This window comes from Oncorhynchus keta, chromosome 14 (assembly GCF_023373465.1).
Source record: "Oncorhynchus keta strain PuntledgeMale-10-30-2019 chromosome 14, Oket_V2, whole genome shotgun sequence".
Lineage (NCBI taxonomy): Eukaryota > Metazoa > Chordata > Actinopteri > Salmoniformes > Salmonidae > Oncorhynchus > Oncorhynchus keta.
This window is the reverse complement of record NC_068434.1, coordinates 46,428,471-46,449,123: the sequence shown is the minus strand read 5'-3', so window position 1 is coordinate 46,449,123 and position 20,653 is coordinate 46,428,471. Positions and strand designations below refer to the sequence as shown.

Below are 20,653 nucleotides of genomic sequence, written 5' to 3'. Positions count from 1 at the left end.
TAGTAGTTCATTGATCTTCCATTGAGCCAACTGGAGGTTGGGAGAGGGAAGAGCAGTCGACTGACTGACCAGGGTCAATTAAACCACTATTTCTTTCAAATAAAAAACCTGATGAGATAAAATGCTTTTTAAATGCATATTGTTTCTCATTAATGATGCCAGAGTCTGCTTAGGGACGGAAGGAGAGTAATTTCCACGCTTCAGTGCATTAACTGTTTTCCAAAATGTAGACTGATCACCAGCAGAGTCTGAGATAGAACATAGAAAGGATCTTGATTTTGTTTTCTTAATTGAGGAAGTACATCTATTTCTCAATTGCCTGAAGTGCGGCCAATCAGCTACAGGGTAAGTTTTTCTAGCCTTATCCCAGGCCTGATTTCTCATCATAATGAGATCTGAAAGTTTTACAGAGAACCAATTTGTTGGTTTTGTTCTATTTTTAACTCTAAGATGTTTAAAGGGAGCATCTGCTAGAGATATAAAAATAGATGAAAAATGTTCAAGAGCCCTTTTAGGGTCAGGCATGCAGCTGATAGAGGAAAGCTCAGAGCAATTGCATGTCATGCAAAACGTCTGGGGAGTTTTAATTTAATTTTACATTTCTCTTTATAATCATATGAAACTCAATGTTTTTCTGTTTGGTATCTCTAATACACGTAGTTGGACAGTGATCACTGGTGTCACCACTCAGTAACTACTTTTGGGGGCAAATTTTCAATATTAGGTAAATCAGCGTGTTTCTTACATTAATCCGGTGTAGGTTTGAATCTTAGTTAAGTCAGGTTAATGTCAAGACAAATATTCTTCAAATGATCAGAGGCCGGGGTAAACCAATCCAGTTAAAAATATTTTAAAATAACTAATTCAGATTGAAAGGTTTTGAATATACAGCATCCGTCAGTGCAGAAGGGGGCTGTAAATACCAGCTACAAACAAATGCTTGATTATGTAAGGTTCTTATACAGTTCTGTGCTGTAGTGGAGTTGATTGTCCAATGTCATCTTTTTTACTCTTGTTGTGTTCCATCTGTTACACTGATACTAACATCAAATAGGTTTTATATTCTATCTGACCTATAATCACAAAAAGTCTCAAACAATTTATAGAACCAATTCATGCTGTTATCCAATAAATACTGATAATGTGAAGTGGATACACACAGTAGGCCTATACAGTAGGCCTATACAGTGGATCATGAGTCCTTAAGTACACTGTATAACTCTCAACTTACAGACAGCTTATGAAAAGTTCAATTGATTTTGCTACTGTGGGAGAAATATACCCACTGACATCTGCCATTGTGTCCCCATACCACCCAGAAGACAGCATCAAACCAAAGCTATACTATGAGACTAATGATCTGGGTCTGTACTGCTCACCCAAACATCCTCTACACTCTGTATAAGAAACCTAGAGTCAACAGACAGACAGAGCACATTAAGATGCAGAGAGAGTGAGAGAGTGAGAGAGTGAGAGAGTGAGAGAGTGAGAGAGCGAGAGAGAATACATTCCCATCTACTTGTCCTTTAAACCAAGTGACAGTTTCAAGGAATATAGCCTTGTGGGCCGATAACGTATGACTTTACCGCCGTTGGGGATGACAGTTGCATTTCCCCCCTTCTAGATGTAGTGGCCGTCAGGCGTGATCTGGCACCCTATTCCCTAAATAATGGACCACTTTTGACCAGAGCTTATGGGCCTTTGATCAAAGGTAGTTCACCATATAGGGAATAGGGTGCCAATAGGGACACAAGCCTTTCCCCACCGGCCTCCAGCCACACTAAAGTACATACATGGGACGACTGCGTCTTAATTTATGAGTCAAAGCCAATCCAATCCACACGGACCCGATGACTTAGAAGGGGAATCTAATTGAAACGACAAATGGAAAAAGTGTGAGATGAGAACGTGTAGGCAAGGAAAGAAGGAATCTGCGTAATTACAACTTCACGTGAACAAGTCAACATTGTATTTATTCCAATGAGTTAATAAGGTTCTGGACAGAGTGTGAAAACAATTCCATCACTGCTATTGTCTTCTCCAGGCCACTGAGGGAAAATTACCTGTCATGAGGTCTGCAAGGGCAGAAGTGATATCTGACTAGGTGTGCATCTCAAATGGTACCCTATTCTCTATTTTAGTGCACTTCCTTTGTCCAGCTAGGGGCCTGGTTAAAAGAAGTGCACTATATGGGAAATAGGGTGCAAGTTGGGAGGCACTCCTAGTGTCACCTCAATGAAGACCCAGCAGCATTGTGAGTGAACACTATGTCCTACAAGTTGAAATGAATGTGTGATATCTGTCTCACATTCTGTTCCTAATAATGACAGCAGCTGTGGAAAGAGGGATTGGATGAAGGGAATCTTGATTGGTTTCCCTCAATGCAATGTAGAGTGTTTCTTTATGAAGCCTGGCATGTAAATACATTCAGGGTATCTTGTAAAATATTGATATTGATGGAATGAACAGCCATCGTTAATTTAAGATGCACCTGTGATGCTTTTGATGGAGGTAGGGAATGACAATGTCCAAATACAACTTACCACTGTTGCATAGCTATTACCACTACACGGGACACTAATCGTTCTGGTTATGAATGTAAGCTCGTCCTGCACGTCATTTAATTAATGGTATCCCTCCAATGGCAACACCTGCAAATTCCACTCCTACCAAAGTATGTAATTGATCTGATCCAGCTCCCATGTTTGAAAGGATAGTATAGAAACCAGAACTTTCGGCTTTGAAACTCAAACATCTTGACTCACTCATTTCATTACAGTCATGAATTAAAGATTTTTAGATGATCTTCTTGAAGTTCATTCATATGGTGATGGTGATCACCTGCAGTAATTTACAGTCTCTTATTGTACAAAGGAGACTACAACCTCCAACCTCCCACACAATATACCTATCCTTTTCAGTCCTGTATATCAGTGTCCATTTCCCAAATGGCACCCTATTACCTATATAGTGCACTACTTTTGACCATGGCCCATAGGGCTGTGGTCAAAAGTAGTGCATCATAAAGGGAATAAGGTGTAATTTGGGATGCATATGAGTGAATAATGCACTGCAGTGGTAATGTAGGTGTCTTGGAGATTAGAGACTGTACTCTATAATGAGTTGAGAGGAAGCAGTAGAATCAGTAATGATATATCCCCCCACCCACACACATAAAAGGACATAAAAGGAGGCTAGAATTAATTCAAGATCTCCACAGTGATATTCCGAAAACTACAGTGCCTTCAGAAAGTATTCTCACCCCTTGACTTTTTCCACATGTTGTCTAACAAAGTGGGAAAACAATGGATGTAAATGTAATATTTTGTCAATGATCTACATAAAATACTCTAATGTTAAAGTGGGAGAAAATGTCTAAAATCTTAAAAACATGAATGGAAAATAAAACACGAATATATCTTGATTAGATAAGGATTCAACCCCATGAGTCAATACATTACCCTTGGCAGCGATGACAGCTGTAAGTCTTTCTGGATTGTACAAGATTTGCCAATTTATTCTTTAAAAAATTCCTCAAGCTCTGTCAAGTTGTTCCCAGGCCGTCATTGAAAATAAGAATATGTTCTTAACTGACTTGCCTGGTTAAATAAAGGTAAAATAAAATTTTTTTTTTTTTTAAAGTTGGTTGTTGATCATTGCTAGTCAGACATTTTCAAGTCCAGCCATAGGTTTTCAAGCCGATTTAAGTCAAACTGTAACTAGGTCACTCAGGAACATTCAATGTCGTCTTGGTAAGCAACTCCAGTGTATATTTTACATTATGTTTTTGGTAATTGTCCTGCTGAAAGGTACATTTGTCTCCCAGTGTCTGTTGGAAAGTAGACTGAACAAGGTTTTCCTCTAGGATTTTGACAAGCATACCCATAACATGATGTAGTCACCACTATGCTTGAACATGTGAAGAGTGGTACTCACTGATGTGTTGTAAAGGATTAGTTCCAAATGAAACACTTTGTATTCAGGACAAAAAGTCTATTTCTTTCCCACATTTTTTGCAGCATTACTTTAATGCCTTATTGCAAACAGGATGCATATTTTGAGTATGTTTTACTCTGTACAGGCTTCCTTCTTTTCACTTTGTTGTTTATGTTAGTATTGTGAAGTAAATACAATGTTGTTGATCCATCCTCAGTTATCTCCTAACACAGCCATTAAACTCTGTAACTGTTTTGAAAATCACCATTTAAACATAATTCCTCTTTGACATTATGGGTTATTGTGTAGATCAGTGACACAACATCTCCATTTAATACATTTTAAATGCAGGCTCGAACACAACAACATGTGGAAAAAGTCAAGGGGCGTGAATACTTTCTGAAGGTACTGTATGTGTGCGGTGAGACTACCTGGTGGCTACACTAGCTACCCGATGCCATTCTTTGATTTTATTTGACCATGGGAAAAAGAGCTACAGTGTTAAAACTGTAATATGGGTATGACTTGAGCCCCAGCCAGGTGTTAACTGAGGTTTAAGTCTCTCAATGCTTAGGTACAATGGGTGACCTTTGCTCTCCCAGGTTACAAGAGTCAGGTTACCCATGCCAACTGCCGACCTATCTGGCCTGTACCGCAAAGCGTTTCATAGAAGGCTCTGCAGGGTATTCTATTAGTGTGATTCAATAGCAAAGGTGATTGGGCTTATCCCCCCCGGTTTACAGTCTACCCACAAATTGTATTCAGCAATCCATCATTGCATCATCTCACCTGTCAGATATGATATTATTTAATCTCTTGGTTTTAGTGTCTGTAGCTTAAAATACACCATGACCTGTACTGTGGCCAGAAGTAAACTAAGACCACATATGTTGGCATTATGGCTGATGCTAGAACACAGGCATCAGAAGTCCATTGTTCAGTCTGATTGACTCAAATCAGATGCAAATCAGATGCTATTCTCTCTTGTATCTTCTATTGAATTTGGTCTCCTTTATAAGATATACCAGAAAGTAATTGGTTGTTTTGAAATAGTTGTTGTATGTTACGACATATGGTAGCTTCAATTGCACTATATCCAGTTTGTTGCCCCAAGACTATAAGGTGAGAGAGAACATCTACCACAGCATCTCTGGTGTTGTCCATAGTGGTGAAGGACCACGTTATAACTCGGTCTACCGCTAGGGGGCGCATGGTACTTAAAAATAACAGTGAGTACTGATCAAAATCACTTGGGTTTCAGTAGGCCTGCCTGCACACAGCACAGGGATTTGGTACTCTCTCGGTCCAATCAATCTCAACACCATGCGTCGATTGTGCTCAATATTCAATCACTTTTTAACTGCAGTTTGTATTACATCAAATAGCTGTTGGCCACATCCACTCAAACGTTTCGCATGATCCCCAGAAGCTTTTTTTTGTGCACTTGTGTAGCCTACTGTAGTGTACACCATATGACGGTGCGAAAATGTATCTGACAGTACGCTATACTATCTCAATTAAAAAATAAGACCTCGATGGTTCACTACCATAGTTTATTTTGCCTGGTACCGTAAAGCCTGATCTCATAAAGCCATTCACATACACAGTGTAATTTTTATTTTTTATTTTTCGTATGCATGTGTGTGCTTGCTTGAACATGTCTGATCCAAATAGATTCCCAGCACGTCAAACCACCCGAATCTTATAAAACATTCATTAGTGTGCAGTCCCTGATCCAGACCCATAAAACATTAATCTTTGGACTCTCTCTCTCTCTCTCTCTCTCTCTCTCTCTCTCTCTCGATTGAGTGCCCCTCTCTTCCCGCCCCGCCCTCTCTTTTTTCACGACTCCATGCAAACGCATACTGTATCTTGCATGGTAGCGCGGCCAATATACAACCATACACAGCGGTTTCTTCTCATTTCGGCCTACCTCGTTCGGATTACAGCCTGGTAGAAATCAGACAGGATATGTACCACAGTATCCATGGATTTATTTTGTATTTTTTTCTGTCTATTTTTGATTTTCCAAATTCTGGAACTTTGAGCTCTTTGTGTGTTATTTTGCTGCTTGTTTGTGCGTCCTTTTGGAAGGGTGCTCTGCGCTCCCGTGCGTTGTGTGTTGGTTGAAAGGTCCCAGTTTGGATATTACACTCTAGTTTTTGTCTTCGCTCACACTGGCCCAAATGACTGAGCGCTGATCCAGCCTTCTGTCGGCTTCAGCAGGAAAACCTCCGTCTAAAGTTTGAATATAACCGTGGTTTAGGGGGTCCGTGACTACACAGTGAACTGGATTTGCAATTATCTATCGATTGCAACCGAGAGCGGAGTTCCCTCTGCTGGATTTATTCAACTACTGGATTTATTCATAAATCATGAAGACCAGTCTTGTTGAGGGTAAGTACACAGATAACCAACCGCCCAGAAAGTTGTTTATAGGCTTCATTGACTAGGATGGTGCAGGTGCATGATTGTAAATTAGGCTATGGACGAATACAATTGAAATAGAGCAAGGTCATGCGCTCCGCATGCTGCTGCTACATTGATAAGGTAACGTGAAGGGGACCATTTGGACAAATCTGAAATATTTCTTATTGAATTTCAAACTAGCATACTAAACATAATGCAATTTGACTCAGTGCTTTGTGAAAGCAAAGTTATCGTTATATTTAGGATACCTCTTACCTACATAAAAATGATTTACAAAATAGAATAATGCTCTCTGTTCGTCTACCTCTGACACCTATAGGATGAATAATGTTGAAATTTGAGTGGGACAATTGATTTGTATATCTCCTGTTATGGATAGTCATTCATTCATTGCAGTAACAAACAACCTCACACCGAGTGAGTGACTTTGATGGTATCAGTAATGATGATAAATCTGACATTCTACCATTAGCCTATTTGACCAAAGGACAGTTGCATCAGTATATTTAGACAAAGCTTGCAATAACCATGTGCCGATGGGATTTCGTAACTTCGTCTACACCTATTTTGGCCCATTGCTGCCATGGCCATTAGGAGCTGCTCTTTGATGAAGTCTGCAGATGGTCTGCTTGGATGCTCAGACCGATCGGATGATATCGCTTATGTAACTGCTTCTTTACCAATGATTGATTGTGTATCGGTGCCCCGCCCTTATAACAAAAACACAATGAACAATTTCAGATGTAAAACATAAATAATAATAAATCATGTAAAACGTTCACGAAAGTCAGACATTTGGTTTATGGTCACATGTTGAAGTTTCACATTAACATTCTTATTTACACGTATATTTTTCACATTCTTATTTACACCACTTCCCCCTTCATCTGGTCACCCATCCAGAGACCTACTCGGTTTAGCTGCAGAGGCAAACCAGCAGTGAGATGCAGGGTGCTATGTTGGTGGAATGAATCTGCTAAAACTTTCAACTGGAAAAAGAGCAGTAAAAGCGAAGGCCAGAGTAACATTACCAAAGATAGGGACAATTTCAACCACTCTCAAATCCATAGACTACACTATGGATGCAAGGACGGACCATCTATAATGTAAAAAAAATGTAGTTTTAAAAAGAAAGAAGGCTATACACTGTTTATTTGCATTGTTTACAAACATTGGAGTAAATGTGGAGTTTTCTTACAGGTGGAACTGCAAGTTTGATTTTCGCTTTCACATGTGAACGTGCAATTCCACATGTGAAAGTGAGATTGTCATGTGGAGTTTTTTTTGTTTTACATGTGAAATGATGAATGTTTCACGATTCACATCTGAGGTAAAAACATGCTTTTCTCCTCACGTGAAAAGGTGGTCTTAACATGTGGTCTGAACAAAATGCAATACATGTGAAAATATGGTTAACCTTTTGACACAGACAATCACATATTTCTGATCATTGTTGAGTGGTCCCTGCAGCATATGATCACAAATATGTGATTGGAACAGTAGCAACTGAACGTATGATGCAACAAACGCGTCTAAACGGTTGTCGGAAAAGCACCTGAACAATGTTTTGTAGTGAGGGGAAATAAAGGTCTTCACAAATGTATACCTCAATTTCACCTTTTATTGTGAAACATACAAGCAAAAACGTCATCATCCAAACATCACATGGAACACATCCATAGCTAAACTCATCCCATAACCCATTGTTGTTTGCTGTTTTCTGGTCTTTTTATGTTTCCTCTTTAGTTCATTCTCTTGGTTGTTGGTGCATTGGGGGTTCATGGGGGTGGGGAATGAAATTAATTGTATTTTTTTTTATTCTTCTGGGGGGGCTCAAATGGTTGAGGGACAGCTATTGTGGAATTGTGGGGGGGTTCTTGGAGGGTTCAGGTTCACGGTTTTTGGCCTGGTTGGAGATCCGTCAACATGCCCTTGAGCAGGGCATTGACCGTGGATGCTTCTGTGTGTCGCTCTGAATGGGAGTCTGTTGGATGACTGGTATGGTGTAGTTGTTGAGCAGCTTCACTGCAAGTACATGGTATGTTTCGGATATTCAATAATGAAAGATTATTCAAATTAAATAAAATTAAAACTTAAAAGAACTGGAGCACATATCTTGACAAGTCGTTTACCATTACCCCAAATACAAGCCTACTGCCTAGCTTAACCGTAGCTGTCACGTTCTGACCTTAGTTCCTTTGTTTTGTCTTTGTTTTAGTATGGTCAGGGTGTGAGTTGGGGTGGGCAGTCTATGTTCCTTTTTCTATCATTTGGGATTTCTGTGTTTGGCCTGGTATGGTTCTCAATCAGAGGCAGCTGTCAACCGTTGTCCCTGATTGAGAACCATACTTCGGTAGCCTGGTTTCACTTTTGAGTGGTGGGTGATTATTTTCCGTGTCAGTGTTTGTTCCACACGGAACTGTTTTGGTTTTGTTATTTCACGTTGTCGTTTTATTGTTTTGTTCATTATTCTTATTAAACAATATGGACACTTACCACGTTGCGCATTGGTCCTCCGATCCTTCCTACTACTCCTCCTCGTCAGAGACAACCGTTACAGTAGTGCGAAAGCTAAACAGGTCTTCCGGGGGTTTTCAAGTCCATAGGGGGAAGGTGAGGATATGATGCAGGAAATGTTACTATGATGGGTGATTTATCAATCGGAGGAAAACAGGAGAAGTTTATACTCTAAATAAAAATACCCCTGGAAATGGGAGTCTGAGCTGGCAACCCTGATGTTCCAAAGTTACAATCTGATGCCACGTTCAAAACAACTGGGAACTTGGAAATCTTAGACTTCCGACTTCAGTACATTCAAGACACCTGGGAAAAAAACGAGCTTTGACTGGGAAGAATCATTTGAACGGTCATCCAACTCCTCTTTCTAGAGCGCCGACATGAAGATCTCTGATGTCATGATTTGACCTAATATTTTTCAGAGTTCCCAGTTGTCTTGAAAGCACCATAAGTCAGTCGAGTGAACTATCCCTTGTTATAACACCTTTGGTCTTACAGACGCTTACGTGACAACCAGAAAGCATTGAATGATGTCAACAAACATGGCGCCACACACAGCCGGCAAGTAACTTAGCATTAGCACATCCTAATCAGTACAACCATCAAAGTATTTTACACACATTATATGTGTCGTCTGCAATCTAAGCAAAAACGGAATGCATGATTTGTCACCTGTACTTGAAAACGTGAATAAATAAGTAAATACATTATGTCCATACATACACTACTGGTCAAAAGTTTTAGAACACCTACTCATTCAAGGGTTTTTCTTTATTTTTACTAATTTCTGCATTGTAGAATAATAGTGAAGACCTCAATACCATGAAATAACACATATGGAATCATGAAGTAACCAAAAAAGTGTTAAACAAATCAAAATATATTTCTTCCAAAAGCCACCCTTTGCCTTGATGACAGCTTTGCACACTCTTGGCACTCTCTCAACCAGATTCATGCTGGAAGACCCGTTGTCATGCTGGAAGACCCAGCTACGACCCATTTTCAATGCTCTTACTGAGGGATGGAGGTTGTCGGCCAAGATCTCACGATACATGGCCCCATCCATCCTCCCCTCAATACAGTGCAGTCGTCCTGTCCCCTTTGCAGAAAAGCATCCCCAAAGAATGTTTCCACCTCCATGCTTCACAATTGGGATGGTTTTCTTGGTTGTACTCATCCTTCTTCTTCCTCCAAACACGGCGAGTGGAGTTTAGACCAAAAAGCTTTATTTTTGTCTCATCAGACCACATGGCCTTCTCCCATTCCTCCTCTGGATCATCCGGGTGGTCATTGGCAAACTTCAGACGGGCCTGGACATGCGCTGGCTTGAGCAGGGGGACTTTGCGTGCGCTGCAGGTCCTTCTGTAGCTCAGTTGGTAGAGCATGGCGCTTGTAATGCCAGGGTAGTGGGTTCGATCCCCGGGACCACCCATACGTAGAATGTATGCACACATGACTGTAAGTCGCTTTGGATAAAAGCGTCTGCTAAATGGCATATATTATTATTATATTATTATATTATACATTTTTAATCCATGATGGCGTAGTGTGTTACTAATGGTTTTCTTTGAGACTGTGGTCCCAGCTCTCTTCAGGTCATTAACCAGGTCCTGCCGTGTAGTTCTGGGCTGATCCCTCACCTTCCTCATGATCATTGATGCCCCACAAGGGGAGATCTTGCATGGAGCCCCAGACTGAGGGTGATTGACCGTCATCTTTAACTTTTTCCATTTTCTAATAATTGCGCCAACAGTTGTTGCCTTCTCACCAAGCTGCTTGCCTATTGTCCTGTAGCCCATCCCAGCCTTGTGAAGGTCTACAATTTTATCCCTGATGTCCTTACACAGCTCTCTGGTCTTGGCTGTTGTGGAGAGGTTGGAGTCTGTTTGATTGAATGTGTGGACAGGTGTCTTTTATACCTATAACAAGTTCAAACAAGTAGAGTTAATACAGGTAATGAGTGGAGAACAGGAGGGCTTCTTAAAGACAAACTAACAGGTCTGTGAGAGCCGGAATACTTTTTAAAAATGTAATTGACTTTTTCTCACCTTTATTTAACCAGGTAGGCAAGTTGAGAACAAGTTCTCATTTACAATTGTGACCTGGCCAAGATAAAGCAAAGCAATTTGACACATACAACGACACAGAGTTACACATGGAGTAAAACAAATATACAGTCAATAATACAGTAGAAACAAGTCTATATACGATGTGAGAAAATGAGGTGAGCTAAGGGAGGTAAAGGCAAAGGCCATGGTGGCAAAGTAAATACAATATAGCAAGTCAAACACTGGAATGGTAGATTTGCAGTGGAAGAATGTGCAAAGTAGAAATAAAAAATTATGGGGTGCAAATACAGTAGGGAAAGAGGTAGTTGTTTGGGCTAAATTATAGGTGGGCTATGTACAGGTGCAGTAATCTGTGAGCTGCTCTGACAGCTGGTGCTTAAAGCTAGTGAGGAAGATAAGTGTTTCCAGTTTCAGAGATTTTTGTAGTTCGTTCCAGTCATTGGCAGCAGAGAACTGGAAGGAGAGGCAGCCAAAGAAAGAATTGGTTTTGGGGGTGACCGGAGAGATATACCTGCTGGAGCACGTGCTACAGGTGGGTGATGCTATGGTGACCAGTGAGCTGAGTTAAGGGGGAACTTTACCTAGCAGGGTCTTGTAGATGACATGGAGCCAGTGGGTTTGGCGACGAGTAGGTAGCGAGGGCTAGCCAACGAGAGCGTACAGTTCGCAATGGTGGGTAGTATATGGGGCTTTGGTGACAAAATGGATGGCACTGTGATAGACTGCATCCAATTTGTTGAGTAGGGTATTGGAGGCTATTTTGTAAATGACATCGCCGAAGTCGAGAATAGGTAGGATGGTCAGTTTTACAAGGGGATGTTTGGCAGCATGAGTGAAGGATGCTTTGTTGCCAAATAGTAAGCCAATTCTAGATTTAACTTTGGATTGGAGATGTTTGATGTGGGTCTGGAAGGAGAGTTTTCAGTCTAACCAGACACCTAGGTATTTGTAGTTGTCCATGTATTCTAAGTCAGAGCCGTCCAGAGTAGTGATGTTGGACAGGTGGGCAGGTGCAGGTAGCGATCGGTTGAAGAGCATGCATTTAGTTTGACTTGTATTTCAGAGCAATTGGAGGCCACGGAAGGAGAGTTATATGGCATTGAAGCTTGCCTGGAGGGTTGTTAACACAGTGTCCAAAGAAGGGCCAGAAGTATACATAATGGTGTCGTCTACGTAGAGGTGGATCAGAGACTCACCAGCAGCAAGAGCAACATCATTGATGTATACAGATAAGAGAGACGGTCGGTTTTTACTGGTTGGTAGATGATCAAATACTTAATTTGCATTTTATTGCATGACATATTTACTTAAAAATCATACAATGTGATTTTCTGGATTTTTGTTTTAGATTCCATCTCTCACAGTTGAAGTGTACCTATGATAACAATTACAGACCTTTACATGCTTTTTAAGTAGGAAAACCTGCAAAATAGGCAGTGTATAAAATACTTGTTCTCCCCACTGTATGTATGTATATTATTGTGCTGCTCTAGGGATGTACTTATTGTTTGGATAACCTTATTGACTATGATGTATTGATGTTTTGAAATTCTTTCATCACATGTCATGCGCAATGCAGAGAACGGCGCATGAATGATAATTTAATTACCATAGTGAATTAATGTTTGTTAATGTGTCAATTAATCCCAAAAGGGATGGGTTGCCAATTGGCAATTTGTCACAAAATAACCATTCATTCATTCGTTCCTTCATTCATTCGACAATGTCACCAGCAAAGCACCCCCACACCGTAACATCTCCTCCATGCTTCAAGGTGGGAAATACATATGCAGAGATCATCCGTTCACACAAACCACACCTCACAAAGACACGGCTGTTGGAACAAAAAATCTCTACTTTGGACTCCAGACCAAAGGACACATTTCCACCGGTCTAATGTCCATTGCTCGTGTTTCTTGGCCCAAGGAAATCTCTTATTCTTATTGGTGACCTTTAGTAGTGGTTTCTTTGCATCAATTCGACCGACCATGAAGGCCTGATTCACAGTCTCCTCTGAACAGTTCATGTTGATGTGTCTGTTACTTGAACTCTTTGAAGTAACTATTTGGGCTTCTTTTTCAGAGGCTTGTACCTCTAATGAACTTATCCTCTGCAGCAGAGGTAACTCTGGGTCTTCCATTCCTGTGGCGGTCCTCATGAGAGCCAGTTTCATCATAGCGCTTGATGGGTTTTTGCGACTGCACTGAAAGAAAGTTTTTGAAATTGTCCGTATTGACTGACTTTCATGTCTTAAAGTAATGACGGGCTGTCATTTCTCTTTGCTTATTTGAGTTGTTCTTGCCATAATATGGACTTGGTCCAACCTTGTCACAACACAACTGATTGGCTCAATCACATTAAAAAGGAAAGAAATTCCACAAATTAACTTTTAGGAAGGCACACCTGTTAATTGAAATGCATTCCAGGTGACTACCTCATGACGCTGGTTGAGAGAATGCCAAGAGTGTGCAAAGCTGTCATCAAGGCAAAGGGTGGCTATTTGAAGAATCTCAAATAAAACTTTTGACCATTAGTGTACATACTTGTTGTGTGCTACTGTAAAAACGACAACACGTTATACAGACACTAAGCCACTTACTTTGATAGGAACACACAACAAGGAAGGCAATGCGGGCACCTGCTAGAAAATGTGCCGGGGGTATGAAAGTTACTGCAAGGATTGTTCTGACTAGAGATGCAAAATGTCTTCATACTTGATCTGGGGATACACTAGGGAAGTGCTTTGGCTCTCGTTGAAGAGAGAAGTTTGTCCGGCTCAGTAAAGCCTCAAACAGAAATTGTCCGAAACATTGAAATGGGCTACTTATGTGAATTAATGAGGAGGCGGAACACACCTCATTTCAAACTGTTAAAATGTACAACTTGAAACAGCCTATATATTATTAGCAGGCAGCTGTCCTTGGTTTTATAGGGCTGTGCGGGTTTACTGTCCGGTTGCTTAACAATCACATTTTGGAACATTGAGGGGCATTCTGACATCATGCACATAGAATATTCTTGCTGTAGCGACCGGTAGAGATATTTGGTACTCAAGTGAAAAGTTTAACATGTGAAAACAGCAATGTCACACGATTTTTGCGAGAAACTGCAAATTTGACCTGTTTGTTTTGTAATGACGGACTAAGGCTGTAACCCGAGTGACAAAAGAGGTCACTGGGGTTGGCAGGGAGGGTGATTCTAGTGATTGTGGGTGGGAATTGTGGTCCAGATTTGTGTTGGTGATCTTGTAGCAGTAAGATAAAGGGCATAGTTTGGTATGTGATGAATATTGTGTGTGTGTGTGTGTGTGTTAAATCACATTTAACTTGTCACATGCTTCGTAAAGAACAGGTGTAGAGTAACAGTGAAAAGGTTACTTATGGGCTCTTCCCAACAATGCAGAGAGAAACATAGAAAAGCAATAACATGAGGAATACATAAACAATGAGTAATGATAACTTGGCTATATACACGGGGAGCCAGTACCATTTTGATGTGCAGGGGTATGAGATAATGGAGGTAGATAAGTACATATAGGGAGGGAGTGGTAAAGTGATTAGGCAACAGGATAGATGATAAACAATAACAGCAGCGTCTGTGATGAGTCAAAAGAGTTAGTGCAAAAAGGGTCAATGCAGATTGTCCGGGTAGCTATTTGGTTAACTATTTAGCAGTGTTATGGCTAAGGTGTAGAAGCTGTTCAGGGTCATGTTGGTTCCAGACTTGGTGTATTCAGACCACTTGCCTTGCGGTAGCAGAGACAACAGTCTATGACTTGAGTGGCTGGAGTCTGACAATTTTCATGGCCTACCTATGACACCACCTGGTGTTGAGGTCCTGGTTGACAGGAAGCTCAGCCCCGGTGATTTACTGGGCCGTACACACTACCCTCTGTAGCGCCTTGCGAAGGAATGCCAAGCAGTTGCCATACCAAGTGGCGAGGGCCCATGCCACATGGTTTGTTTTTGCCTCTAGAGGGTTAAGAGGTCTTGTGCCTTCTTCACAACTGTGTTGGTGTGGGAACAAAGAACTCGACCTGCTCCACTGCAGCCCTGTCAAGGCCACTCTGCTCACGCAATATGTTGTGTACACTCCTAAAAACACAGGATTATAGTAAGAAAGCATCCGATTACAGTAGCCTATAGTGTGCTTGTGTTTCACAACTCCAAATCAAACGGCGAACATCTATTTGTGTATTCCATTTGATGTGCACAGCTGATGTAAAATCATTTGTATCCCATTTCATTGGCATGCAACATGGAATGGCTCCCCAGTGCTCTATAAGCAAATGTTCATCATTCACTTTCTGTTGTGATTATGCTTAATGACACACGACCAAATGTGCTGATATCTCAGTGAGTTGTACAGTTGTAAATTGTACACTTCAAAAGCCTTTACTGTGAATGGATTCATCAAATAGACTGTCGTGTCATGTGTTTAAACTGTCACAGCCAAAGCAGGTTTAATGTATGCTATTTCTCATTCAGCCAGCATATGATCAAATACCAACCACCTCCCCTGGAGTAGCTGTTGCTCTGGGGCTTCTTTCTTTTTATTTCCTGTCAATTGCCAAACAAAGCCAATGTAGGACAAACTAATGGATAAAATCATTAAATGGAGCTGAATGATTTAATTTCATGAGCTTTTAAACCCAAACAATGAGGACTCTGCTAATATTTTGGTAACAATTTGCCATTTGCTCTATTTTTGTAAATGGGCTGCTTGAAGTGACGAAATATGTGGTAGCAGAATGTTTGGAATATTAGAGCTGAAAGAATGATGGAAGAGAAACATGAAAAACAAAGCTTGATTAGCATATACACTGCAATGGGTATGATCAAACATCATATTGGTATAAATTCACACTCAGACATGGCAGCTTCTGTATTCTAAAAGGGAATTTAAAATAGATTTCTGAATGGGCGTGTTTGAGAGGTACTGGTAGAGAGGTAGGAGAATGAGGCAAGAGACGAGAGAGAGAGGGGGGTTATAGAAATAGAGAGCCTGGAGGGAATGACAGAGAGACAGGAAAGGGGGGCAGGCAGTTAGTGTGTGAGAGAATGATTTATTTCCAAGCTCAACTTCTATTTGAGTGAATTCTCCTCAATTGTTTCCTATTAGAAGACGATACATACTGCCAATGTATTAGTCATGCATCTAAAAGCTTTGGAGGGTGCATATTATGAAAGATGAGGTTGAGAGGAGAAGGTAGTAAGAGGGAAGGAGCGAAAGTTGGAGGAGGAGGGAGAGAAAGAGAGACAAGATGAAGAATAGAGTGAGAGAAAAAGAGAGCGGGCTGAGTGAGAGTGCAGGGGTATGTAACACCAAGAGAGACGGAGAGAGAAAACAAACAAGAATACCTTCCACATTTCCCCTCCACGCAATGCAGTCCCATGTGCAGGGACATTTCTAAGGGGCCCTTTCTGCATTGAAAATTCTCAAATTCAGATCCCATGTAATTTCGTGCAGTTCTACACATTTTGCCATGGGGTTTTGTGGAAAAAAAATACAGTTTAAAAGCTAATTTCCTGCAATTTTGCCATGTTCATATGATATCTGAGTGAGAAATCAATGGGGGCCCACTCGAGGTCAGGGCCCCTCTTTACTACAAGGTTTAGATAGTTATTCATCTAGAAAATGTTAGCTGACAATGGACGCAGCAGAGTCGCAGCAGTATAAGGCAGTGCATCTCTGAACAGAAGTGTCATTACAGACCCTGGCTCGATTCCAGGCTGTTTCACAACCAGCCGTAATTTCGAGTCCCATGGGGCGGCGCACAATTGGCCCAGCGTCATTCGGGTTAGGGTATGGCTGGGGTAGGCCGTCATTATAAATAAGAATTTGTTCTTAACTGACTTGCCTAGTTAAATAAAGGTTCAATAGAACATTGAAAAAATTGACAGTGACTGCTGATGCACTACTATGCACTACTGCTGATGCACAACTATGCACTACTGCTGATGCACTACTGCTGATGCACTACTTTTGTATTCTACTATCTTAACTAACAGTAAGTTGAGACTCCGACTTACTCCCCCCCGCATACTAGGTTCGGTTTGCGCCTAGCAGAACTCAGCTATGCGAAGAGAACATCTTTGCCTCACATACTCTCTCAAAAGACCTTCGCTTAAAAACAAAGCAGCAATATAACAATATTAATGTTACTGTTAGCCAGAATTTATCCAAGATAAATCAAGAAATCTGCAAAAAATATTTTTGCAGTGGTCTTAGTCAGGCAGTTTTACATCTAAATAAGATGTTCGGTGCAGTGGAAAAGTGGAAAACTAGCGGAAAACTAGTCGTCTCTTGTTGAATGACAGCAAACACTTAATTGAAGAATCCTGTCCATAATTTCCACTCCTACTAGGAGTAGTACTATTGACCAATCACTAACGAAGGGGCGTAGACTTCGGTTCCGAACACTAAAACAAACAAAAACGTAATAGTTTTTTCGTCATATATGCTCAAACTATTTTGACTGGGAAGAATGCGACAGGCTTAATTGGCCACTTATGGCATTTATGCCTAGATAAGGCTCTGCCCATGTGGATACAGTAGTGCTGATAAAAGGTGTTGCGTGTGTGTGCTCCTACCCAGGATGATCTAATTGAGGTTCTCCAGATAGGGCAGCATGCTAAACTGGATTGGCTGTGATTGGCATTAGGCCCCAAAAATTGTCAGAACTCTTCCCATGAGGTTTAAGATAAACCTCCCAGGGGTCAATTACAGCCAGCACAACATATGCTTTGGTGTTAAGCTGATACGCAACCCAAGGCCCAATTACAGAGAGAGGAAGGAAACACTTTAGCCCGGTAGAGGGAATCCTGTACGCAATTTTAAAAATCATAAACAAACCTGCCAGGGAAAGATTGGTTGAGTCAACATTGTGACCACATTGTTGTCACATTATTTCTCCAGAGTTTTTTTCTAACGAATTGCATTGCATCAATGTGCCTTTTGATTTAATTTGTTAAAATGCAACAACAAACTTTTTTTTTATCCTTGGTTTCCAGCAAAATTCAACAACAGCATTTTTCAAGGTTTGGTTGATTTCAAATTGAAGTCATTTTTGTCAACATTGGAGGTTGATATAGTGGGAAGTATATAATTTTATTTTATTTTACCTTTATTTAACCAGGCAAGTCAGTTAAGAACATATTCTTATTTTCAATGACGGCCTGGGAACAGCGGGTTCCAGTGTTCAGGGGCAGAACGACAGATTTGTACCTTGTCAGCTCGGGGGTTTGAACTCGCAACCTTCCGGTTACAAGTCCAACGCTCTAACCACTAGGCTACACTGCCGCCCCATAATCTACAACAGTTAGAGGAGAACACAACCACCATGTACAATGGCAGTATAAGTGAAGTCAACCCTGATGAAGGCTAAAATACTAAAATGTTTCAACAATAAAGAAGCTCTTTTGAAGTGAACTTCAATTGTTATCCAAGAGCGGCTGAGTATTTTCCTTTCTTCAGTTTGCTCTTCTGTTTGTGCACCTTGTCTTGAAAGCAAGGTAACGTCAAGCATTCTTCTTTTATTTTTCCAAGTACAGTATACACCAGGTTTTTTTCAGTTCCTAAATGGACACAGACTGAGTAATTCCATCAACGTCTCTGATGGCTATAATAGACTAAACACACTGACGGCAAACAGCTTACAGCACCGGGGGACCCTTTCATTTTCAGATGATTCTACGTGTTGATTTGCAACTGTTTGTCGCCACCAGAAGGTGATAGCTCATTCATCTTAGCGCTAAAAATTAAGTTCAAGTATCTTTGAACCTGACCTAAATTCTAAGGAACAGCAACACATTGGACACAAGAGGCATCCTTCACACTAAGTGCCTAAAATGACCAGCAAGGAGATACCCTCTCACATGAATCAACCACAGATTCCATTGCATTGGAAGGAACTCTACACTGATTGTGAATCTTCAGGGTAATAGTTGTGTCACAAATGGCACCATATCCCCTGGTCAAAAGTAGTGCACTAAATAGGGAATAGGGTACCATTTGGGACAAAGCTTGTTTAGTGAATCCTGATTAACTTCAGTTCTTCAGGGGAACCCTTTGTAATTGGCTCGGCAGGCTAGCCCTCATGAAGCGCTGTGTTGATGTTTACAGAGAGGGAGAGAGAGCGAGAGAGAGAGGCCCCAGAACCATGTCTTTCAAACCCGTCATTACTAATCAGTAGACCGAGAGAGTGGATCAATTTAAGAAAATGATATTCGTTTATACAGAAAATAAGTAGAGAAAAAAACACAGCCTGCTGAAAGAATGTAATGTAATTTAGATTATATGGTTCTAATCCCCTCTTTGGGTTATCGCCTGACTGTTGGAATTTTATATTTGGAAGGGACAAGGTTCTGGGATGCTACAGCGACGGCCTATGAAAAATGTAGTTCCTCCCTCAATTAACCGACATAGGATGCATTTTTTATTTGTCTCTTTCTTCAGGGTAGGGCCTATAACCCCTCCAAGAACCGGAATGAAATTTGAGTTACGCAAAAGATGTATTTATGTGCTTAAAAAAATCCACTCGAACATAAATGGTATCATAATCCTTTAAAGAAGCCTACGCATGGCAGGCAAGATCAAAACCTCACCAATGTCCTCACAGCAACATCATGCAATATTATGACAGGTCACATGCAAGGGAAGTATGTGGACCAATATGCAGATCAGATGCTCAATTTACTTCACATGCCAGATATGATACATCATACAGCCAACCATCTGACCAACCACACAAAGCCCCCGGGGGTATCCACTATCTCATTATCTCCACTATCCATCACATCTGTTGCATCTGATGCTCCTATCATGGTAATACTGTATCAGAAATGCTCTACATGAGGGGCCTCCCGGGTGGCGCAGTGGTCCAAGGCGCTAGCTGTGCCACCAGAGACTGGGTTCGAGCCCAGGCTCCGTCTCAGCCGGCCGTGACCGGGAGGCCCATTTGGCCTAGCGTCGTCCGGGTTAGGGAGGGCTTGGCCGGCAGGGATGTCCTTGTCTCATTGCGCACTGGCGACTCCTGTGACTGGCCGGGCGCAGTGCAAGCTGAAAAAGGGGGTAAAATATATTTTTTAAATACACTACATGACCAAAAGAATGTGGACACCTGCTCATTGAACATCTTATTCCAAACTCATGAGCATTAATATGGTGCTGGTCACCCCTTTGCTGCTACAACAGCCTCCAAACTTCTGGCTTTCCACTAGATGTTGGAAAATTGCTGCTGGGACAGCCGCAAGAGCATCAGTGGCGATCCAATTCATCACAAAGGTGTTCAAAGGGGGTTGAGGTCAGGGCTTGCTGTGCAGGCCAGTCAAGTTCTTCCACACAGATCTTAACAAACCATTTCTGTGTGGACCTTGCTTTGTGCACAGGTGGCATTGTCTTGCTGAAACAGAAAAGGACCTTCCCCAAACAGTTACCACAAAGTTGGAAGCACAGAATTGTCTAGAATGTCATTGTATGCTGTAGCATTCATATTTCCATTCACTGGATCTAAGGGGCCTAGCCCAAACCATGAAAAACAGCCCCAGACCATTATTCCTCCTCCACCAAACTTTACAGTTGGCACTATGCATTGGGGAAGGTATAGCGTTCTCCTGGCATCCGCCAAACCCAGATTCATTCATCGGACTGCCAGATGTTGAAGCGTGATTCACTCCAGAGAAAGCGTTTCCACTGCCCCA

The 20,653-nt window shown here is 41.3% G+C and overlaps 1 protein-coding gene across 2 annotated transcripts in view; it reads left to right on the top strand.

The window, feature by feature from the left end:
• Window positions 1-5,795: 5,795 nt before the first annotated feature.
• LOC118393519 (reticulon-4 receptor-like) overlaps window positions 5,796-20,653 on the top strand; it is a 122,460-nt gene continuing 107,602 nt past the window's right edge. For both annotated transcript variants that reach the window (XM_035786253.2, XM_035786252.2), the window contains exon 1: window positions 5,796-6,333. In XM_035786253.2, the coding sequence (XP_035642146.1) occupies window positions 6,312-6,333 (22 nt within the window). In that variant the 5' untranslated portion in view covers window positions 5,796-6,311. The remainder of the gene's footprint in view (window positions 6,334-20,653) is intronic.